Consider the following 25,196-nt stretch of genomic DNA (forward strand, 5'->3'; position numbering starts at 1 on the left):
TTTAACAGATCACCTTTTTGGTGACAGAGATAGGTATTCTCATACATTGCTGCTGGGAATGAAAAATGGTGCAACTTCAAAGAGTAAAGGAGCAACTTTAAGTAAAGACACGCATATATTTATCATTGACTCAATCCTATTTCTACCTGTCAATCTCTTTCTAAAGTTAGAGGTAGGTTTCCATATCTGGCTGTGCTCAGGGCTTGCTCCTAGCCTCTGCTCAGGGAAAACTGATGGTGCTCAGGGGACCATATGCAGTAATGGGATCAAACTGGGTCAGCTGTTGCAGGTAAGTGCCTTACCAGCTGTACCATCTTTCAAGTTTCTCTTAGTAATGTTTAGAGATTTTAATAGATCACAAAGATCCTAGGTTAGACAAAATTACATAAAGAAAAACATATTTCTCAACCATTTTCGTTTTGATGCCCACACACCTACATCTTAGAGAGACTGATAATATATCTAGTGATATGTATTGGCATTAAGTATGATTGTTTCAACTTGTTTTCTATGCTGTTAACAGGTCACAATTAAAATTGGAAGTTGCATCTCTTTACTGTCTATTGGAAATTGAATGTAATGGCAACAGAATTTGTGAAAAGTTGCTGTAGAGGATGTTTCTATAGTGAAACAGAGAAACACAACTGTGAGTTTTGTTTTAATTTTATTGCCATGGTCCTTTACTTAATGTCATTATTTGTAGCTTTTAAAATATAATCATCCATGAGACATGCTTTCTACTTACGTGGGGGAGGTAGGGGCAGAGTCTGGTATAAAGTAACTCTGGTAAGAATTCAAATATCCTGAAATATAGGGAAGAATGATGAATTCTGTCTAGGAGACACATTGGCACAACAGAAATGGCATTTGGCAGAAAGGCACCTGCATTCCTGTTCATTGCAGCACTGTTCATGGTAGCCAAAATATGGAAACAACCAAGGTGCCTGAGAACAGATGAGTGGATAAAGAAAGTATAGGATAGGACATCAGCGCAATGAAATATTGTGCAGCTGTTAGGAAATATTAAGTCATGAAATTTGCTTATACATGGATAGACATGGAGATTATTATGCTGAGTGAAATGATCAGAGGGAGATGGATAGACATAGAATAATCTCACTCATCCATAGTATATATATATATATATATATATATATATATATATATATATATAAAGGATGGTAGTAATATCTAAAGATAACAAGGGACAAGAGGATTAGTCCAGGGCCCGAAGAGATAGCACAGTGGCATTTGCCTTGCAAGCAGCCGATCCAGGACCTAAGGTGGTTGGTTCAAATCCCGGTGTCCCATATGGTTCCCCGTGCCTGCCAGGAGCTATTTCTGAGCAGACAGCCAGGAGTAACCCCTGAGCACTGCCGGGTGTGCCCCCCCAAACCCCCCTCCCCCACAAAAAAGAGGATTAGTCCATGGTAGGAAGCTTGCCACAAAGAGCAGGGAGCTCAGTTAGGGCAGAGAAAGGACCACTATGACAATATGAGTTGAAAGTGATCACTCTGGACAAAAATGATGGTTAAGTGATATGCATGGCACCCCCTCAGTAACAATACTGCAAACCACAGTGTCTAACAGAAAAAAGGAAGAAAGAGGAGAGAGAGATGAAAAATGTCTTTTATAGAAGCAAGGGGGAGAGCGGGAGGGACTCTGCAAACATTGATGGCAGGAAATATATACTGGTGAAGTTAGACATAGTATGACTGAAATGCAGTCATGACTAACTTTGTCTCAGTGATTCAATTAAAATTATATCTTTAAAAAAAGAAATGGCATTCGGTGTGGAAGTTGGAAAGGGATTTTAGCAAATTTAGTAGAGAAGAGGTAGTGAGTAGCAGAGGTGAGAAGGACTGCTTTTTACAGAGGAATGAACTAGTTCAGGTAAAGGCTGGGAGAGTAGTGTGGACAAGGCAGTCTGACAGCTGTTTTAATTTCAGCTAATTTCCAGTTAATGGACTGTGCATTCAAGTGCCTGGCCTTAGTGAGTGGCCAATGAAGAAGAGATACTGCCTACATCTTTTTTGTTTGTTTGTTTGTTTGTTTTTTGGGTCACACCTGGCAGCACTCGGGTTATGTTTGGCTCTGCACTCAGAAATTGCTGCTGGCAGGTTCTGTCTGGGACCATATGGGATGCCAGGGATCAAACCTGGATCTGTCCTGGGTTGGCCACATGCAAGGCAAATACTCTGCCACTGTGTTATCTCCCCAGCCCCAATTCTTTGATTTTTTTCTTGTGTATTTTAGTGTAGACCAGGGCTTTTTTTTTTGTTTATCTTTTTTGTTTTTGGGTCACACCCAACAAAAGGGGTTACTCCTAGCTCTATGCTCAGAAATCGCTCCTGGCAGGCTCAGAGGACCATATGAGATGCTGGGATTTGAACCACTGACCTTCTGTATGCAAGACAAATGCCTTACCTCCATGCTATCTCTCTGGCCACAGACCAGGGCTTCTTCTTCATTTATTTATTTATTTATTTATTTATTTATTTATTTATTTATTTATTTATTTATTTATTTATTTATTTATTTATTTATTTTGATTTTGGGCCACACCTGGCGATGCTCAGGGGTTACTCCTGGCTGTCTGCTCAGAAATACCTCCTGGCAGGCACGGGGGACCATATGGGAAACCGGGATTCGAACCAACCACCTTTGGTCCTGGATTGGCTGCTTGCAAGGCAAACGCCACTGTGCTATCTCTCTGGGCCCAGACCAGGGCTTCTTAAACTTTTTATCCACTTGCAGTTTCTTCTCACCCCACTCCCCGCTACCCCCATTCCAAGAAAGTTTTATACAATCCTGTAAAACATGTAAAAACAATGTAAAAACAAATAAATAAAATAGGTATGCAAACCAGGCATATCATGATATTAAATCATAAAAATATTTTATTTTTACTCTTGGGACACACCCAGTGGTACTCTGGCCTTACTCCTGGTTCTGTGCTCAGGAATCATTCCTGACAAATCTCAAGTGACTAGTTGTAATGCTAGGAACTGAGCCTGGTTTGGCCCCGTGGGAGGTAAATGCCCTATCCAGTGTACTGTCTTTCTGATTTCACACGTTTATTTTGAAACAAAAATTTTCATAACCCTATGTTTTGTTGTGTGACCCCATGTGGGATTGAAAACCACAGTTTAAGAAGCTAGAGTATAGAATATAGTCTCCTAGTCTATTGTGTAGGTAAGTATCCTTGTTATTTTTTAAAAATCCATAAATTTCTACACAGATAGTGGTGTTTTCAGTTCGTAGACAATATTAATTAAACTTACTTCCCTCCCCAGCTTAAATCCCACAATTTACCTGCCATTCTAGAAAGTTCACACAGTAAGTCACAATCGAGCCAGAGGAGAGTTGCTGTGAAAGTGAGATCAGTGTACCTTTTACTCTGTGATTTGGTGAAGGTTTCTGTAGACTTGGGAGACCTTGAACTTCTTTTCAGAGGTGCCTCATGTGTTTAAGACTGCCTCTAGTCCCACTGGCATTGACATGAGTTGCGCTGTTGATTGTATTTGAAAACGGTGAAATTTTACTTGAAAGTGTTTTGGAACTCATTAAAATAAACGTGTTCTCCTTTTGCAAGCTCTTCTGTGGGAATAAGACTCTAAAAAACACTGTTTTTACCATTATGGTAAGTTAAGATACTTTGGCAGTAGTGTGTTAATTGCTCAAATATTGGCCGGCCAATATTAATGGAGATACCAGAAGTGTTTGATAGGACCCCAGAGTATCTTATATATCAGCAGTTTTTTCTCAACTGATTAAAGAATGACTAAAGCATGCCAAAGTTTAGATTGTTCTAAGAAAATCTGCCTATACATGCATAATTGCCATTTTTTTTTCTTTTCTTTTCCTATGCAGATTCCATGGAGGAAGAAATCAAGGCAGCAAGAGCAAATAGTCACCATGCTGCTATCTGTATTCCTCCATTGACTTCTGTCTCTATAAAACCTCAAGTTGGCTGTACAGAGGATTATTTACTTTCCAAATTGCCACTGGATGGCAAAGAAGTGCCCTTTGTGGTCCCCAGGTTTAAATTATCATATATTCAGCCCAAGACACAAGGAATTCTTCCCTCACATCAGGAAGAACTGGAAGGTAAATAGTGAAAAGGATTTGATTTTTTCGTTTTAAACCGTTCTTTTTGTTTCTCTTGAGCTAGCTCTGCAGACCCCAGTGGCAGGATTTAAAAATCAGTATGCAAGATTTGTATGTTGTGGTTTTGTTTTGTTTTGTTTAATATAGAGATAATTCATATTTCTTATGAGGAACACATTTTACTCTTATGTTTTATTCTTAATTGTAAAGTAATTGAACATAATGGTGTTTTTGAAAGGACTCCATTGTGAAATATAATAATATAATACAATAGTATGTGAATTTACCCCCTTTTAAAGGATAATACAATTATTATGTCAGTTCTCCTTCATATATCTAGAAAACAATACTGAAAGAATTAAAGAGTTACTGTGTATATCTTATCATCCTCCTCCCTACTGCTCTCTAAATCTGTCTTCCCTTTCTCTGGTCCTCCCTTTTTGCCTTTTCATCAGAAACTTAGTTGTTATTTGATTTATTGTTATGTTATTTTGGGGATGCCATTCAGGGCAATAATCAGGGATTACTCCTACTGGTGCTTTGGGGACCATGTGCAGTTGTGGGGATCAAACCAGGGTTGGCTGCATGCAACACAACTTCCTTAACTCCTGTACTATTTCTCCAGTTGTAATGTTATTCAGTTTCTTTAAATCCCCCTCTTATGGTTACTGCTATATTCAATTTATGAATGCTTCCCTGGCAGAAGGTCATGAGCATCTTCTTATAAATACACTTAAATATAGACTTTCTTATTGTTTGAGCTTTTAACACATGAAACTGACTTTTTGTGATTGTGTTTAGTTAGGATAAAGGTTTTCACCCCTATCTAATATGCAGTTGTCTTTTCATCTTTAAGTAAAAGGATCTCTTTCCCTACTGTGATACAGTGCCACACTGGTTATTAATCACATTTCTATAAAATAGAGCTTTCCTTTATGGGCCATCTATTCCGTTCCATTGATCATATAATTGTGCCAATATTCTATTTTAATATCTAATGCAGCAACTCTTTTGATCCTATTTTTTCAGTGCTGTCTTTTTTGCTTTTTACTAGTCCTTTATGTTTTCATATGAATATTTTCTATTCATTTTTTGTTATTGATGAATAACTTTTTTGTATTATGGTTAGAGAACATTCTCTGAGTTAGATCTTTTAAATCCTTTCCTTCTTAGTCTGTGTATTAGCTTGCGGTCAGTTTTTATTACCATAAAAACGTTTTATGAATGTTCTATGTCTTTGTGAAAAAGTACACCTCAAAAATACTATCTTTTTACTTGATAGTTATCTTTTGTGGAAGTAGAAAAACTAAAAGGAAAGAGATTAGAAAATACAGAATTGTCTATGGACAAAGAAAAAGGTTCAAATTTTACTAGACTATGTGGAGAGTAGGATATATTTTTAAGATAATGTTCTACATAATTAGAACTCAAAGAGCATGAACTGATTTCTCTTTTAGATATAAAATATATGTGCTTCAGACTTAGGCAATTTTCTTCCTCTGCTTTGGTGTTGGGCCTGGCTGTTGGCTAATAATTCCAAGGTAAGGATGCTTTAAAACTTTTGAAACCCTTGCTTTCAGGGTCTGCCAGGGCTTCTTTCGGGGATCGAAAGATAGAACTTTCCAGTTCCTCTCAACATGGACCCAGCTATGATGTCTATAACCCGTTCTATATGTATCAGCACATTTCACCTGATTTGAATCGGCGCTTTTCTCCTCATTCAGAAAAAAGAAGATTGTATGGGTCAGGTATGAAAAACATTCTGTTCTTTTTTTTTTTTTTTTTGTATTTCTCTAGCAAATGTAACATTGAATTAGAGCTAAACCCTTGTGAAAAATATTGTTTATAAGTCAGGGAGATAGCACAGGGGTCAGGGCCTGGCCTGGTCTGGGTTCCTGATTTGTTCTTTAGCCTACCATGTCCCTCTGTGCCCACTGAGGGGCCTTGGTGGTTTGTGATACTGAAGAGTTCAAGTAGTCTAAGGCTCTAGCATTGAACCATTAAGAACTATTGGAGCATATGGAACTTTATATTGATTTTTCCCCCCAGTGTAGTAAGTGTTTATTAAATAATTGGGTTGTATTTTAGCACAAAAACATGTTCTTGTATATTTTTCTTCTGGGATGAAGAATTGGGTAATATAATCAGGAAGTATGAATTTTCCCCACTTGATAATTGAATGGATGTGAAATGTATTTATGTTATTTTATTTAAATAGAAATAAAATCATTAGAAGGGTTATATTTTAATGTCATTAGAAGACTATATCTCTTAAATAAATTTACGTATCATACTCAGATTACCTTCCTATATGTCAATTATAAGAATTCCAGCATTATATTTTTTACTATAAATAATGTGATTTTCTTATGTCCCTTTTTCATGCAGTATGTGATTTAAGGAGCAGCAAACTTCCTAATAGTCCTGGGCTCAGTAGGTCTATGTTTGATCTTACAAGTTCATCTCAGCGATTCATCCAGGTTAGTTCTAAAAATCATATGCATTTATTTGCTAAACATTTGGAAATGTGTGAATTACATTAGGAAAAAAATATAGTGCTTATTTCTAGTAGATGTATTCTCTAACCATTCAAGAAAATACATTTGACATTGTTTTTGTTTGTTTGTTTTGTTTTTGTTTTGTTGTTTTTGCTTTTGGGCCACACCCATCGATGCTCAGGGATTACTCCTGGCTATTGCTCAGAAATCACTCCTGGCTTGGGGGAACCATATGGGACATTGGGGGATCGAACTGCAGTCTGTCCTGGGCTAGCGCTTGCAAGGCAGATGCCTTAACCCTAGCACCACCGCTCCGGCCCCACACTTGACATTTCTTATTATATTATTTTAGAAATCTCAGTTGAATATTGAAGGAATGTTGTTTTTCCCTTTTTTTGTTGTTAATATGTTAATAATATCGTTCTGTTTGTCTACACTGAGGCAGTCTTGGGCAGCTGGAATTTAAAATGATACAATGAAAAGTATTTATTGGTTTTCACTTTCCTTATTGAACATAACTACCTTGTTAGTAACAATTAGTAATTCTTCTGAGATGTAGGGCTTTATTAATATTAACATGTGTGTGTCTATTTTAACTATAATTGAGAGAATTTTATGATAATTTAAATCAGCTCATTTAAAAATTAAAATTAGATGTCAGTAAAACTAAAGTTTGTCCAATCACCTTTTTTATTATACTTGCGGGCTTTTCCTTATGTAAATTTATAGATAACTTTTCCCCCATCTAATCGTAACTGTCTCTGTTTGGGGGTAGAAAAGCCCTTTCAAACAATTCTCAGAATACTTTGCAGTCATTCCAGTGAATTTTGGCCAACTGACCAGAGAGCCACTGCTCAGACCTGGGGTTGCAAGGGGTGCAATGCTGCTCACATCTTGGCATACTGGGGCCCACTTGGCCACCCCAGGGCCTTACTCCATGGTGTTCAGAAGGTCTGGGATCATGTGGGGCTGGAGATTGACCAGAGATCACACCCTAACTTCTTTTTATTATCTCCCTGGCCCTTAAATGTTGATATATTTTTTTGTTTGGAAACACACCCTGTGGTGTTCAGGGCTGACTCCTATATCTGTGTTCAGGAATCCCTTCTGTCAGGTTCTAGGAGACCTTGTATGGTACCATCGATCAAACCAGGCCTGGCTTTATACAAGGCAAGCACCTTACCTGTTCTCCTATATCAGGCCCCAGTATAAATGTCTTCTAAATAATCCCTAATTGAATTTATGTTTTACAGATTAATCAGTTTCTCACTTAATCACCAATTTTATTTAAAGTAAGTAAAGCTGAGACACATACATCTCAACCCCTGAATCCTCCCAATCACCCACCATGGTTTTGACACATGGGCTCAAATCCAGGGGCCCAAGTGTACTACAGACAGGAGTCTTGAACTGTCACTGGTTGGTGCCTAGGCCTGGGTCTGAACTTCCCACACCATACTGAGCAGTGAGCTATTATCTGGTTGTTGCTGTTTCTGGGAACTGAGTCCCACTGCCAAGAAGCCACAGGTGACTTCTTCCTCTGGCAGATTCTATTCAATATAACCCCATTTCTGTAACCAGGATCAAATTTCCTGGGCCAGTTTTTCAGGTCCATGCTATACAAAGGTGGGAAATTATGTGGCAGGAGAGCTAGTTCAGTGGTTAAGACACCTGCCTTGCATGCAGGGAACCCCACATATGATCCCCTGAGCACAGATCTAGGCATAAGCCCGAACACTACAGGATATGGGTTAAGCAGCAACTGCTCCTCAAAAAAAAGTGTAAATTCTGCCCAGAAATATTGCCAAAGTAGTTAGCATCTGTGTTGACACTAAGGTGGAAGTGGAGCATAAGTTTCAAAATCTTAACCATTTGATTTGTGGTTTTTGACTAAAGGATTTTCCTTGTAGAGACATGATTCATTGTCCAGTGTTCCCAGTAGTTCTTCTTCAAGAAAGAATTCTCAGGGGAGTAACAGAAGCTTGGGTAAGGAAGTATACTATTGTTATATTGAGAATTATTCAGATCAAATGGTCTATTATTTTTTATTTCTAGTATAAATATATAGGTATAAATATATATTTTCAAGAAATTGAAGAAGCTAAAATCTTTCTTCTTTTATATATATTAGTAAAACATATAGTATTAAGCATAAGCATGCAATAGGTATATGCACAGACCATATGTGTTGCATTAGGGAGAGTTTTTCTTAGTTTTTAACTTAATTCCTTTAATAATTGGCATGTTTTAAAGACATGTACTTTTATTTATTTTTTTTTATTTATTTTTTTTTTATTATTTTTTTTTTTTTGGTTTTTGGGCCACACCCATTTGACGCTCAGGGGTTACTCCTGGCTATGCACTCAGAAGTCGCTCCTAGGGGCCGGGCGGTGGCGCTGGAGGTAAGGTGCCTGCCTTGCCTGCGCTAGCCTAGGACGGACCGCGGTTCGATCCCCCGGCGTCCCATATGGTCCCCCAAGAAGCCAGGAGCAACTTCTGAGCGCATAGCCAGGAGTAACCCCTGAGCGTCACAGGGTGTGGCCCAAAAACCAAAAAAAAAAAAAAAAAGAAGTCGCTCCTGGCTTGGGGGACCATATGGGACTCCGAGGGATCGAACCGCGGTCCGTCCTAGGCTAGCGCAGGCAAGGCAGGCACCTTACCTCTAGCGCCACCGCCCGGCCCCAAGACATGTACTTTTAAAAAAACTCAAAAAATAATTGAAATACAGAGCTGAAAAAAGCTTAACAGGCTAAACACATATTTCATATGCTAAAGGTATAGGATCAATTCCTGGCACCATATGGTTCCCCCAGTTCCATTGGAACAATCCCTGAGCACAGAGCTGGGAGTTAACATATGGACATCACTGAGTAAGGCTAAAAGAAGCAAAAAGGGTATATACTACAGTTGTTAGGGCACATACCTAGCAGGCACCCAACCCAGGTTCAGTGTCACATGGTCAGCTAAACACCAGGGTGTTTACAGCCCTGGGTAACCACAAGTACTACCTGGTATCTCACTGCAGGACCCAAACAGCTTTGTGTTTTCAGTATTTGAATTTAACCACCAGCTTGGTTGGCATAGAATCACTGATGGGGCTCTAGACTGCCTAAGTACCACTTGGAAGCCATCCCCCTCAGAAAACCCTAAAGAATGAAGGTATCATTGATATGTACATAACATTGTATTAGTTTTAGGCATACAACATAATAATTTCATGATTATATAGTAGAATGATCACATCAGCAAGTCTAGTTAACATCCTTCCCCATTCACTGTTCATTTTTTTCCTTAGGATGACTCTGTTAGCAACTTTCAAATATTCATTGTAGGACAGTATCATTAACTGGTCACCATATTATGCCTGTCTTCTCCATGATTTATTTTATAATGGAAGGTTGTACCTTCTCTCTTCTTTAGCTCATGTGCCCATCCACCCTACTCACTGCTGCTGGCAGTTAACAGTCTGTTCTCTGTATTCAGAGTTTGTATTTTAGGTTCCACATAGAAGTGAGTTATACTATAATTTTCTGTATCTGATATTTCACTTAGTCCCTCAAAGTCTATCCACATTACTGCAGATGGCATTCCATGTTATGACTGAGATTTTTCATTCATTTCATTTCATTTTATTCATTTCTTTTTATGACAGAGCTTATCACTGTCTTTTTCATTGCAGTATTTCCTAGTACAGTAGCAAAATACCTTGAAGTGAACTTTGGTCTGATGAACTATGGCAACTTTGGCCACACTGGCAGTGCTCAGTGGACCATATGGGATGCCAAGGATCAAACCAGGTCAATCATTGGCAAGGCAAACACCTTATTATACTATTGTTCAGGCCCTAAATTGACAACTTTATTTATTTATTTTAATTATAACAGAGTGTTTTTATTAAGTTGTTCATAATACTGCCATTTCAGGCATTAACAGTTCAAACACCAATCCTACCACCAGAGTGACCTTCCCTTCAGCAGTGTCCTCAATTTCCCTCCCCATCACCCTAGCCTGCTTCCTTGCAGGCACAAACAAAATTTGCTTCCTTTTTTTTGTTATAAAACAAAGACAAATGAAATTATTAAAACTTAGATCAACCAGGGTCAGTTTGAAATGATTGTTCCATCTCTCCATGGTGTTACTAAGTCAGTGTCTTTTGTGGTTGGTGCCAGTGGAGCTTTCTGTGTTAATGTTTAGGTTCACTGAGCTTGGAAGATTTCTACGGAACTTTCCCATCAGATTTCCTATGATTGTACTGGGCTGATACTACTAGGAAATTTAGAGGTATTGCACAGTTGTTTGCAGCCACACAGTCTAGGATCTGTAGATTGGAAAGAAATATGGTAGCTTGGCAGCTTGATAAGGTTAAGTTGTGAAGCTGGACTGTTTCTGTAGGAGGGTGTCAGGTGTGGCTGTGGGCTGCTGTGGCTTCAGGCAGAAAGGGAAATCTGGCCCCACTGAATTGACCACTTTAAAGTGGCCTCTATCAAAGCCCTACAGACTTTCATGGCACTTCAACTATCTTTGTTCTCCCACAATTCAGATACAATTACTCTATCTGGAGATGAAAAAGATTTGGGGAGATTGAATGTGAGAGTGTTTTATAATCCTTCAGTAGAGCAGATCTGGATCACAGTTTTACAGGTAAGTTAATATAGTCGATTTTGATCTTTCTGACAAAATTGAATAGTTAATGCATTACAAGCATCTACTTTTAATTCCTTCTGGGAAACTGGCCAGTATTTTCTTTAGAATTGGAGGTTCTGTTTTGTTTTTTTTTTCTTCAGAAAATGCTATTGACTAACGAGTATTATAATGATAATAAGCCTATAGGTCTGTTGGGTATTTGCTTATTTTTAACCTCAAGAAGGAAATGGATACATTGCCAGAATCTTAAATGTCAGAGGGTAGATGAAACAAAAGGTCCATAGATGATTGTTTCACTCTTGTCATTTTATTTACGTCATTAGCTCAAGAACTGCATCAGTTTGTGTTGTTTAAGTTCTTTGTCAGATTCAAACTGTACACTTACCGATTTTATTTTTTTCAGTGCAGAGATTTACTTTGGCCCTCTAGTTGTGGAGATGCCCCTACTGTTTTGATAAAAGGAACACTCACATTGGCCAAACCTGTGCACTTCAAATCTTCTGCCAAGGAAGGCTCCAGCGTAAGTGATTGCTGGTGTTTGAGTTTCTTTGTGTGCTTCCTTCATATTAGTCTCTCTAACTCATATAAAATATTATGAAGGTAAATTACAAAGTATGTGAGATGGTTTTGCATCTTAAAATTTTGCTATTTCAGGGCCAGAGCAGTGGCTCAGCGGTAGGGCATTTGCCTTGCATGTGGCTGACCTAGGACAGACCACGGTTCCATCCCCCAGCATCCCATGTGGTCCCCCAAGCTAGGAACAATTTCTGAGTGCATAGACAGGAGTAATCCCTGAGCATCACTGGGTGTCTCCACAAAACAAAACAAAACAAAAATGTTCTATTTCATTGTCCATTTTCCTAAAGATGGCATTTAGAAAAAAGATGCAACCATTTCATCCTGGCTTGCAATTAGACAATTGTGAAAATTTTAATTGGAAAAGCTTACAATTTAGACAAATTACCAAGCATTTGATTATAGTACAGTGTGAGAGAGAGTACAAGGTGCTACTCAGAGGGACTGGAGTGACAGTAAAGGGGGGGGTTAAGCAACTTATCTTGCACAGAGCAGACACTGGCTCAGTCCTTGACACAACATATGATCCCTTAAGTACCATTTAGGAGTGATCCTGAGCACGGAACCAGGACTCTCACACACACACACACACACACACACACACACACACACACACACACACACAAATATTCACAGCCATTTTTATGAACCTTAATATATACTTCATTGTTAAAAAATTAAATCTGGGGCCGGTGAGGTGGCGCTAGAGGTAAGGTGCAGCGCTAGCCAAGGAAGGACCGCGGTTCGATCCCCCCCGTGTCCCATATGGTCTCCCCCCAAGCCAGGGGCAATTTCTGAGTGCTTAGCCAGGAGTAACCCCTGAGCATCAAATGGGTGTGGCCTGAAAAAACAAAAAAAAATTAAATCTATCTTTCCTTGATTATGAAATGGTATTTTCATTTATTTTAAAAGGCATATCAGTCTTTTGATATTTTATAATTTGGGAGTTTGTTTTTTGTTCGTTTTTTAGACTATTGAATTTATGGAAACATTTGTATTTGCTATTAAACTCCAAAGTCTACAAACTGCAAGGCTTGTTTTTAAGATCCAGTCCCAGACTCCCAGGAAGAAAACCATTGGCGAATGCTCCCTATCACTCAGAACTCTTAGCACGCAAGAAATGGATTACTCTTTGGATATAGCACCACCTTCCAAAATTTCCGTAAGTGAAAGTACTTTGTTATGCTACATTATCTCATACCTACAGTTATTTCATTGATGAGTTCTTGTTTGTTTAGTATAACTTGAACATAATGGACTACATTAGAATCTGGAAGATTCTCAAGAAGCAAGAAGAGTAATGTCATTTTCATTTTAGTTGTATTTTTTAAATAGTGAAAGGTTAACAGAACACCTTTATTTCCTCCATTGAGTAATTACTTTAGAATGATCTTCCCATACTGCATTTAAATTTTTCGTAGTTCAGGAGAAAGTAACTCTGAAATATGAGTCATACTATTTTTATTTTTAATGTTTTAGTAATTGATCAACTTTGAAAAGGCAGGAAATTTGTTTTACTCATTAGTAAGCTGTTTTATCTGCCCACAAATCATTTAGATGAAATTCTGACAACTGTTGGTTTTTTTTTTTTAAATAAAGAATTTCATTATCTTTAGCTTTTTGTGTGTGTTTTTTTTATTTTTCTGTTTGGTTTTTTTTTTTTTTTTTTTTTTTTTTTGGTTTTTGGGTCACACCCGGCAGCACTCAGGGGTTACTCCTGGCTCTACGCTCAGAAATCGCTCCTGGCAGGCTCGGGGAACCATATGGGATGCCGGGATTCAAACCACTTCCTTCTGCATGCAAGGCAAACACCTTACCTCCATGCTATCTCTCCGGACCCCTATGTTTAGCTTTTACTTTTGAGACTTGATCATTTCTTCTCTCAACCAACTGCATTTTATGAATTTTTTAATTCCTTATAATTTAATATAGTTTTATGTTAGGATAATCTGTATAAAGCTCAGTCATAAACTTTCATGAGTCAAGCCGCTATGTAATTTTAAATTTATGTAGGCTTATATTTGATCTACTTCCAAGAACATTAAGGATGACTGGATGTGATTAATTCTGGATATGCATTAGAATCATTTGGGACCTTTAAAAAAAACATACACCTAAACCAAGTAAATTAGAATATTTGGAGGTGGGTGGCATAGAAAGCATTTGTAGTTTATAGAAAAAGCTAAAAATTGATTATTCAAATGTATATCAGCCAGTGAGAGCCACTGAATTAGAAGGAAAATTAGGAATTAAAAAAAATTAAATGCAAAGGATTACTATAATTCATAATTAGGGAGAATAGAAGTTCTTAATAACTTTTACCCATCATTTTTGACTCTATTCCCAATATCTTTTCTTATAGCATTTATCACCATGTAGGATTATCGAAGCTACTTTTCTCAATTAAAAATCTTTTTTTATGTCATGACATGAAGCTCACTACAAAGAGTGGTGAGTGCAGTTAGAGAAATAACTACACTGAGAACTAGCATAACAATGTGAATGAATGAGAGAAGTGGAAAGCCTGTCTAGAGTACAGGTGGGGGTGGGGTGGGGAGGAGGGAGATTTGGGACATTGGTGGTGGGAATGTTGCACCAGTGAAGGGGGTGTTCTTTACATGACCGAAACCCAAGTACAATCATATTTGTAATCAAGGTGTTTAAATAAAGATATTAATATAAAAATATCTTCACAAAAGAATAAATATATTTCAAAAAAGCATGTTCTGGATATTAATAAAAAGTGAAAAATAAAATTAAAAAATCTCTTTTTAGTCTTTGCAGGGATTTTTTTCCTTTGTTTTGGGGGCCACACCCAGCTCTATGTCAGGGCGTGGCATCTGGTGATACTGATGACCATGTGGGGATCAATACAAGTATGCTAAGCCTCCCCATATGCTAAGCTTATGCTCCATCCTCCCTACCCTGAGTTACGTGTTTTAAACAAAAGGAGATTTGAAGTTCGTTCATTTTTCAAATTTTACTTGAGATTGGATTTACTTTATATATTTTCCTTCATAATTCAGTGCCTGTCATATTCTTCCCATTGAATATTTACATGTGGTAGGTATGAAAGAATGAATTTTGAATGAAAGCATGTTAAATGAGTTGTCTTGATACATTTATCTTGTCACAGATGGTTTGCCACTTTCAAGCCATTGACTCTAGTTCGTGAGACCGAAATCTGTAATCACGTTTTACAGAAAATTCACACGTGCTCTTCTAATGGCTAAAATTAAACTTTAATTAATATAATAATATTAAACTTTAAATACTAGAAAATATATTAAAAGATAAGTCAGAAGGGTTTTGTTTATTTTTTTGTTTTGTTTTGGAGCCACATCCGGTGATGCTCAGGGGTTACTCCTGACTATGTGCTCAGAAATCACTCCTGTCTAGGGGAACCATATAGGATGCCGGGGATCAAAACCAGGTCTGTTCTGGATCTGCCACATGCAAGGCAAAAGCTCTACTGCTGTGCTATCACACTGGCCCCAAAAAAGGGTATTTTCTGAGTAATTCAAGCATAGTAATTATTGAGTGATTATATGATGTTTCTACCAAATTATATTTCATGCATCAGAAGTCTTATCAACCCTTGTCTGTTATTTCATGTCAGACATTAGGGTTACACAAGGTTAATGACCTGAAATAAGAACTTTGGGGGCTATTTTCCGGCCCGAACATTTTATTATGGGATGTAAGAGTGATTAATTTTATATATGGGATAAAAGCAAGAATAGCATGCTTTGCTCTCTATGTGGAAAAAAAGTAACATTCTGATTGTGATGCTCAAAGAACCAGGTTTATATTACCTAGACAATGACTTCACCATGAATAGCAGAATTTTCAGTAAGCTAATAATTTACCTCAGTGAAGAGTTCTTGACCTGGATAAATAGAAATTATTTACCTAAGATCTCAAGTTTCTGTATTGATAATACAGCAAGGACAGGTTTTGCCTGAAGAGAGAGTTGATATTCACAAAAACTAATATAAGACTGTCTTGGTTCTAAATGACTTAATATTTACATCAAATAAATGATCTTGTAGCTTCAAAATGGGGAAGTTCTTGCTCAGAGCTCACCAAGGTCTCTCACTGTGTAATTAGAAACCAGGATTTGCCTGGCAAGTGGTGTCAGCTGTCACCTTGAATTCTGCCATGTTGTTTCCTATGTAGGTACTTCCCAGCATCACCTCACTAAATTGTTTTTTTTTTTTCTGATTCTTCTTAACTTTTCACTTTCAACAATAGTTCCTGGAAAAATGGTTAGTTTTTTCTCTTTGATAAATGATGAATTATTCCACAGCAGAGAATTGATGACTTCCACAGTCTTATGTTTATTACAGACAATTACTATATACCTGGTAATTGGAAATTAAATGTTTCTGTTATGAGGAGATTGAAAATCACTCTGACTATATTATAATCTGAACCATAATAATGTGAACTTGTGACGTAACCTAAGGCTATATATGGTGGATCTGGGGTTGAGGACACACATTACTGAGAGGTTGAACTCTGGGCACCCACCAACCATGCTAAGTATGTGCCCTGCCTTGTTGTGCTCAATCCCTGATCCCTTGAGTTTATATTTTCAAAGTCAAAGGCTGCAGAGGTCTTATTGTTTACCAAAGTAGTAGTTTGTGTGAACATATTTATGAATCCATCTTCACTGTCATTAAAAACAAAAGAAGGGTCAGACTTAGCAGATGAGAGGGCCCCCAAGAGTACTAATTGGCATCCCATGGACCCCTGAACACATTAAAATGTGGCCCCTATATTAAATTATTTTAAATAAAAGCAAAAGCTATATATGTATTTAATAGACTTTTACATGTGCTGCTACTGTTCTTCATCATTTCAGTCTTTTCAAGAGGAAGTCTAGGCTCAAGAGTTGAAGTTATACTTTCAGTGATTCGCTTTTCTTTCTTTTTTATTCTTTTTTATTTTTTAAATGATTCGCTTTTCACTGTATCCCTTTTGATTTCTGTTGGTATAACCCATTTTAAGGCATGGGGTCATGTTGAAAGTAAGTGCCCAAAGCTCTGGAAAAGAACTGGGTACTCCTGAGCCTGCCAGGAGCTATTTCTGAGCGTAGAGTCAGGAGTAACCCCTGAGCACTGCCGGGTGTGACCACAAAAAAACAAAACTAAACTAAACTAAAGAACTGGGTATTGAAAAAAGGTAAAGTGATCTGCATAATATCCTTTCAGTAACAATATTGCAAACCATGGTGTCTAAAAGGAAATGAGGGGGTTGGGAGAAAGAAGGAAGAAAAGTGTCTGCCACAGAGTCAGACTTGGGTGGGGCAGGAATCTGGGGACATTGGTGGCGGGAAATGTACACTGGTAAAGGGTTGGGTGTTGGACATTGTATGACTGAAACTCAATTGTGAACAACTTTGTTACTGCATATCGCACAATGATTCATTTAAAGGAATTCCCCAGGTTCATTCAATGACCTGTTCCCTCCTCAACAGCTTCATTTTCTATGAGCTGTTGGTCATTTAGTGAGGAAATTGTGCAACTCTCAAATAGAAACATCTCTATGAAATGTCACCCCCCCCCATTCAGAAGCTCTGGTGATCATTTCTAGCAAAGATTTTATATACGTCTGGGCCAAACCCTTCTGAGACCTGTAAGAGAATGTTCTCATTTCATCTGTGTTATTTTTTTAACATGTGAACAGCATGATTTGGGGTTTCCACAACTCTTGTTTTTATTTATTTTTTAATATCTTCTATTTCATTGGATGTAGAAATACCATGGATTTCTGTGTTTCTTTTTTAATAATTTTTAATTGAATCTCAATTTTTAATTGCAATACACAGTTACAAAGTTGTTCATGATTGAGTTTTAGTCATACAATATTCCCACATCCACCTCTTTACCAGTGCACATTTCCTGCCACCAATGTCCCCAGTGTCCCTCTGTGGAAGATATTTTATTCTGTCTCTGTCATGCTGTCTCATTTTCTCTCACTCTCTCTCTTTATTTTTTCCCTTTTAGATACTGGTTTGAAATATGTTTCTTAAGGGGTATAATTTACCTCCTTTCAACACCCTGTACTTGTCCAGAATGGTTATTTCCAACTATCATTGTTATAATGGTCCTAACTGCATTCACTGCAGTACTCTGTTCTTGTGGCAAGCTTCCTACCATGGGTCACTCTTCCTAGCTCTTGTCTATTGTCTTTGGGTATTATTACCATGCTTTTTTACATCTAACCTATTGAATGGAATCATTCTATGTCTGTCCCTCTCCCCTTCTCTCTCTGACTCATTTTACTCAACATAATACTCTCCATATCTATCTATGTATAAGAAAATTCCATGACTTCATTTTTCCTAGCAGCTACATAGTATTCTATCATGTAGTAGATGGACCAAAGTTTCTTTATCCACTCATATGTTCTCAGGCACTTGGGTTTCCAGATTCTGGCTATTGTGAATAGTGTTGCAATGAACATAGGAGTGCAGAGAACTTTTCTGAATTATTTTGGGGCTCCCAGGGTATATTCCCAGGAGTGGTATTGCTGGGTTGTAGTGGAGCTCAACTTCTAATCTGTTCTTCTAACAATATTTATATTGTTTTCCAAAAAAGCTGGACCAGTTTAGATTCCCACCGGCAACAAATGAGAGTCCCTTTTCTTTGCATCTGCACCAGCACTGGTTGTTCTTGTTCTTTTTTTTTTTTTTTTTTTTTGGTTTTTGGGCCACACCCGGCGGTGCTCAGGGGTTACTCCTGGCTGTCTGCTCAGAAATAGCTCCTGGCAGGCACGGGGGACCATATGGGACACCGGGATTCGAACCAACCACCTTTGGTCCTGGATCGGCTGCTTGCAAGGCAAACACCGCTGTGCTATCTCTCCGGGCCCGTTCTTGTTCTTTTTGATGTGTGCCAATCTCTGTGGTGTGAGATGATATCTCATTCGTTGTTTTGATTTTTATTTCCTGAGTGATTAATGATGTGGAGGATTTTTTCATGTGCCTTTTGGCCATTTATTTTTCCTTTGAGGAAATTTCTCTTCATCTTTTCTTCCCATGTTTTGATGGGGTTAGAGGATTCTTTTCTTGTTAAATTCTACCAGTATCTTATATCTTAGATAATAACCTCTTATCAGAATGGTATTCCTCAAAGACTTTGGAATCCACATCGCTTCAAAGGCTCATGTGCTTCTCAAAAGAAATGACTACATTTCTTTCTTCTGCAATAGAAAGGAATATACTTTATCTCTGCGCTCCACTCTTCCAGCCCCCTCTAGGGTACTGTTGCTTTAGATTGCCTCTGCCCTTTTCCTTATTATTTACTGCTTTGTCTTGTCACCTTCTTTCTTTGACTTGCTTCCATGCTACAAACTAATTCAGCTCAGATCCCACAAATCCCTTCATTGTGGTAAACCTTTAGTCTTCAGATTTTGGTAGCACTACTCAAATTTCTACAACTAAAAAAAAAAGATTACTAAACACAGCAGGCTTGATCATATTTCATTGGTAGCCAAATATTTCAAATGACTCCATTGATGCCTTTGAAAGTGTACTTTATGGGTGTTTATGTTGCAGACATTTTGCTCCAGAAAAAAAATTTGAATTGTCTTTTGTTCTTAACAATTTTGAAGGCTCAGTGAAAATCAGTGCTTTAAAAGTTTCTCACCTTCATTCAGGAACTTGTAGGATGATTTTTTTCCTTTCCCCCATTCTTTCTCTTCCTCTCTTTTCAGGCGCATCTGAAAAATTCCAAAGCTATGGTTCTTCATTTTTTATTTTTTTGAAATATCCCTTACACTTTCCCTTCTAATTTTAAAACCACACTTTTTTGATATGCAGGTTTGCCATGCAGAACTTGAATTGGGGATGTGTTTTCAAGCAGTAAATAGCAGAATTCAATTTCAAATTCTTGAGGCACAATACCTGCCAAGCTCATCAACGCCTCTGACTTTGAGTGAGTATATCAGTGGTTATTCCAAGTGGAATCTTCAGAAAACGTTCATAAAAGATAGCGCTCCTCCTGCCCCCACCAGTTCTTGCTATGGAAATGAAAATCTTCATTATTTTTATCATTTCATTTAAAAATTACCTTTTTAACTTAAAAAAATAATTATTGAATTTCCAGAATTCATCCATTTAAAGGCATGGAGATGGCTTGAAGACTAGGTCACATGATTTGCTTAATGAAGCATACAATGATTCTTGCAGGGTTCCCTTAGTACCCAGCTGGGTGCAATAAAATTTTTTCAATTATGTCTAACTTATTTCATGATTTCTGGATTCTTTTTGCTGGTTTTTGGACCACACTTGGTTATGCTCATGGCTCATGGGACCATATAGGGATAAAACATGGGTCAGCTAAGTTCAAGGATCTGGCCTGCAGTACTGTCTCTCCAGATCTGGTTTCTTGATTCTTACCCAATTCTCACCTCTGGTTTTGATGCTGTTTATTATTTAACTCATTGGTTAATCTAGGTGAATGTCCAGAGGAGCCTCAGCTTTATGTTTTGTTTTTAGCTTTGATAATTCTGCCTTTCTCTAAGTCTAAGCCCTTCACAGATGACTCTGCTGCTGAGTAAAACATTTCTAAAATATTGAGAAGTCTGGTACAATCATGAAACACTTTTCTCTCTTCCCTGTCTTTGGGTTTGACCAAGCGTCCTGGTACCTCATTATCTAGGCCTGGGTCCTGTGGCTTTTCCTGTAGAGGAGGGCTTCAAGTCACTTCTGCCTCTCTCTGAACATGACTAGTACAGTCCTTTTCCCTATTTGAAAGAGATACATGTCTGAAAGTAGGCACATCAGGAATGAATGCCCCTGTGACAAGAAGGACTTAAAATAAGGAATTTAAATTGAAGTTGGAAATACCAAAGGACATCAACAGTAAAACCAAACACATCTTTGCATCGTTGTGATCAGACTTGTCTATTGTAGGTTGCATCAAGCAAGAATAAACAAATAATGAATAATATTTTGAACAAGGAAGAAAGATTTCATTTCAAGCTCCCAAGAGATTGAAATATAAATATGTTAATGCCATTGGTAGTGATGCCAATTCTTTTCAGCATCTGTATAAAACATACTTAATGATTCTCTAAGAAAAAATGTTGACATTTACTTTAGAAGAGGGAGAAAAAGCTGAATAAAACAATAACCAAGGGCTTAGGTAATAGTATAGCAGGTAGGGTATTTACCCTCCATGCACCCAAACTGGGCACCACCAGGATTGATCACTGAGTGCAGAACCAGGAGTAACCCCTGAGCATCGTTGACTGTGGCCCAAAAACTAGCCAAGAAAGAGATAGTAGTCAAGAATAGGATCCAACTAGAGCTATGGGAGTTTACTGGTGTGGTCTACCAAACTTTAAAAAACACGTACTATCAATTCTATTGTGTTTTGTTTTGTTTGGGGACCACACCCAGCAGTGTGAACTCAGGGCTTCCTGTCTATCTGAACATAGATCATTGGAAAAAAATCATCAAACAAAAAAATAAGCAAAAGATAACATGACATTAAAAGATTAAATTACTAGGGCTACCTAGAATTAATTCTGGGAAACTAAGAGAACATAGAAGTCTATTGATTGCCTTCCTTCAGTCCTAACTGCTGATCTAGATTTCCAATGATCTTTATGTATAGATGCAATGTGGCATCTCAATTCACACTTTCTACTTCCTTTCTCCAGGAATTTCCTTCTTATTTTCTTGTCTCCCTCACAGCCCAGCCCTAGTCTCTGACTCCTCTAATCAGTCATGTTGCCTTTCTGTTTGAACTATGGTCTCTGTGTGTTAGTCCACTGAGGGATGCTCTTGGAGACAAAGCTTTATAAATCTGTTTTTTTAATCCCATGTGGATGCCACCTTATTTTTTTCTAGTTTTTTTTTTTTTGGTCAGGTGATGATCAGATGGTGATCAGGACTTACTTTTAGCTTAGTTCTTAGGGATTATTCCTGGTATAGTGCTCAGAGGGACCATATATAGGATGCCAGGGACTGAACCCAGGTCAGTCATATGCAAGGCAAGTCATATGCAAGGTCAGTCATATGCAAAGCAAGCACCCTGCCCTGCCCACTGTCCTATCTAAATGAACTGACTTTTCTCTAACTTCTTTCTACCTTTGTTAAGTCACTTTTTGTTTTGTTTTTATAATAGCCCCAGATTTTCTAGTTATTATCTTTGGGGGAAGTTTTTCCAAGTTTTATTCTACCGTCACTGGAATTTCTACATTGGCCAAGTTTTTAACATGTTGATGCTGGCACAATGTAATTTAATTAACACGGATTGAAGTGCTGGCATCAACATGTAAGAAAAATTTTTCCCTGGAATACTTTCATTTCTGGAGTCTTTAGCAAGAGTTCCCTGTGGAAGATTGTAAAATTGCAGGGAGCGTTGGCATCACTCTTTTATGTAAAGCTTTTCAATATCTACTCTTCTCGTTGTTAATCATGGCTATAATTGTAGTCTTTAGTGTCACTGAGTTGGAAAATCACATCCATTTAGGGTTTCAGCAGTAATTTGTCAAGTATAATAAAAAATTAAAAGAGTAGAACCGTAAGCATACACCAACCCGGGTTCAGTCACTGGTATCTCAAATGGCTCTCTGAACCAACCAGGAATGATCCCTGAACACAAAGCCAGATATTGCTCTAAAACAAAACAAAACAAAACAAAACACAATTTAAAAGCTTAGTAGAGGGCTCAGAGTGGTGACACAAGTGGTAGGGCATCTGCCTTGCATGTACTAACCTAGGAGGGACAGTGGTTCGATCCCCCAGCATCTGGTTCCCCAAGTCAGGAACAATTTCTGAGTGCATAGCCAGGAGTAACCCCTGAGTGTCACTGGATGTGGACCCCCCCAAAAACCACCAAAAAGTAAAATAAAAAATAATTAAAATAAACTTACTATAGAGGTTTTCTGTCATGCTAGTGGGCATCAGATCCTTATAAATGGCTTTTTTTCTGCATAGAGTATATAAATGTATATAATTTTGTAGTTTTTGTATTTTGAGATAGTCTTACCAAACAGCACTAAGGGGATCCAGAGACCTCTTATATTTGAGGGGAGACATTGTTTAGGGCCACATCCAGTGGTGCTCAAGCCATCCCTGGTTCTATACTCAGAAATGTCCCCTGACAATGCTTAGGGGACCATACATATGTGGTGCCAGGAATTCAAACCAGGGTCAAACTCATGCAAAGCCAAGTGCCTTACTTATGCTATCTCTGCAACCTGTGATGTGGTTGGTATTTCAGCTATTTAATATATATAAAATGTTATATAGTGAAACACTTCTCTTTTCAGGCTTTTTTGTGAAGGTGGCCATGTTTAGCTCCGGAGAGCTGATTTATAAGAAGAAGACGCGCTTGCTTAAAGCCTCCAATGGGAGAGTCAAGTGGGGAGAGACGATGATTTTCCCACTCGTGTCGAGTGAAAAGGAAATCATTTTTCTCCTGAAGCTGTATGGCCGAAGTTCTGTACGAAGAAAACACTTTGTAGGCCAGGTTCGTAAGCAGCTTGTATCTTGAGTCCTTTACCTTGTGCTTTTCTAGACACTTTTGACATCTGGTTAACAGTGGTAAGATCATGACATTGTGGCCGAGAGTGATGAAATTAAGGTTCAATGTCACAAAAATGAAAAGTCATTAGTTGTTTTTTTACTTCAGTGAACTTAGTTGGACTTTCTGTATCATTGGGCTTTAGGGGTATTTTTTTGTGGGAGGGGGGCCATACCCAGCAACACTCAGGAGTCACTCCTAGCTCTATACTCAAAAATCACACCTGGCAAGCTCAGGGGATCATATGGGATGCCAGGGATTGAACCCAGGTCAACCACATGCAAGGCAAATGTCCTACCCACTGTGCTATCACTGCAGCCCCTCATTGGACTTTTTAACTGAAAATGGTTTTTTTCTGAGCTTTTAGTTTTAAAAATTCTAAATAAAGATCAATTTTTCAGGGCTGCCAGCTTGCTCCTTGTGAAGGAAGATATGCTAATAATTAAGTAAAACTTCTTGTGGCTTCAGATATTCAGCTTACTTTGATTCTGGCTCATGTTCAGTTTAGTGTTTAAGATGGGCAGGATACTCTTGGTTGTGTTAGTTTTGAATTCCTTCCTATGTGATGCCTATTTTAACTGCAATTGTGATGTTAGATAGTATTATATGATTCATATATTACAAATTCTAGGCTGGAATAGAAAGAGCCCTTATTTGCCTTGCATGTGTCCTACCATGCTTTTATCCCCAGTACTCCGCTCTGGCCACCCAAGCCTGCCAGGAGTGATTCCTGAATGCAGAACAAGGTAACAGCAAGCTTTGAGTACAACGGAGTGTTGCCCAAAAACAGAGAAGAGAAGAGAACAGAAGAGGAGAGAGAAAGAGAGAGAGAGAGAGAGAGAGAGAGAGAGAGAGACAGAGACAGAGACAGAGACAGAGACAGAGACAGACAGACAGAGAAAGAAAGAGAGAAAGAGAGAGAGACTAGTAACTATTTTGGAAGTAAGTTTTTGTAATATCCACACTAAATTTTTGAAATGAATTCAATCATAACCACTATTTGTCAGAATGACTCAAGCAGTTAAGTGTTTTAAGCTTTTAAATTTCAAATAGAGAAACCAAACTTTCCGGAAAATGTTTGACACTGTGTAAGCCAAACTTCCTGTTGTCTTTCATCAAATAAGAGCAGTCAGCTGTTTTAAATCATTTCTTAGGATTGTGTCAAGTTAAAGGCTTGCCGCTGCTCTGTGTTACAGATTTGGATAAGTGAAGACTCTAGTAGCATTGAAGCAGCAAACCAGTGGAAGGAGACAGTTGCAAATCCAGAGAAAATTGTTATCAAGTGGCACAGATTAAACTCATCTTGAAGACGTGGTGAAGAACTTGAAGAACTTGGCTTTTGTTGAGAAGATGTCTCAGATCAGTGTATTTCCAATGAGAAGAGACAAGTCAATACATTTATCAGTTTATTTTTGGCATCAATAATTATAGTGTCTGCTAGAAAATTAAACTTGATAAACAATGGGATGAACCAGATACTCAAAGGAAGTTTCTTGAAACTGCTAAAAGAGACAATAAAATGAAAGAACAGAACTACTAAGACAACTAGAGAAATTATACAATCAGCGAAAGTATCCATTATAAATAATTATGACAGATAGTTATTTCTGGTGTTTTTTTTTAAATAGCTTTATCTAGTATATTTAATCTTTATTAATACTGGCAGACTTTTAAAATACTTTGCCACTGACTATATAAGTACTGGTTTTTTATTGATTAAACATTAACTCCCCTACTTACCTCTTGCTATTTTCAGGAAAATAAATTTCAATTCCTTTATTCTATATTCAGGGAAAATTTATATGTACAATATGTTCGTTAT

At 37.8% G+C, this 25,196-nt stretch overlaps 1 protein-coding gene across 1 annotated transcript; it reads left to right on the forward strand.

The window, feature by feature from the left end:
* Positions 1-522: 522 nt before the first annotated feature.
* Positions 523-25,196, forward strand: TC2N (tandem C2 domains, nuclear). The gene is made up of 11 exons (XM_049769926.1): positions 523-646; positions 3,874-4,110; positions 5,691-5,858; positions 6,499-6,590; positions 8,519-8,594; positions 11,149-11,249; positions 11,656-11,772; positions 12,799-12,990; positions 19,657-19,771; positions 23,121-23,320; positions 24,571-25,196. Exons 1-11 carry the CDS (start codon positions 580-582, stop codon positions 24,679-24,681), a joined length of 1,476 nt encoding a protein of 491 aa, XP_049625883.1. The 5' UTR covers positions 523-579; the 3' UTR covers positions 24,682-25,196.

This window comes from Suncus etruscus, chromosome 3 (genome assembly GCF_024139225.1).
Source record: "Suncus etruscus isolate mSunEtr1 chromosome 3, mSunEtr1.pri.cur, whole genome shotgun sequence".
Lineage (NCBI taxonomy): Eukaryota > Metazoa > Chordata > Mammalia > Eulipotyphla > Soricidae > Suncus > Suncus etruscus.

Coding starts and splice junctions, on each gene's coding strand:
- TC2N (XM_049769926.1), top strand. CDS start 580: ATGGCAACAGAATTTGTGAAAAGTTGCTGTAGAGGATGTTTCTATAGT. Junction 647..3,873: donor TGAAACAGAGAAACACAACT/GTGAGTTTTGTT, acceptor TTTCCTATGCAG/ATTCCATGGAGGAAGAAATC. Junction 23,321..24,570: donor GAAAACACTTTGTAGGCCAG/GTTCGTAAGCAG, acceptor TCTGTGTTACAG/ATTTGGATAAGTGAAGACTC.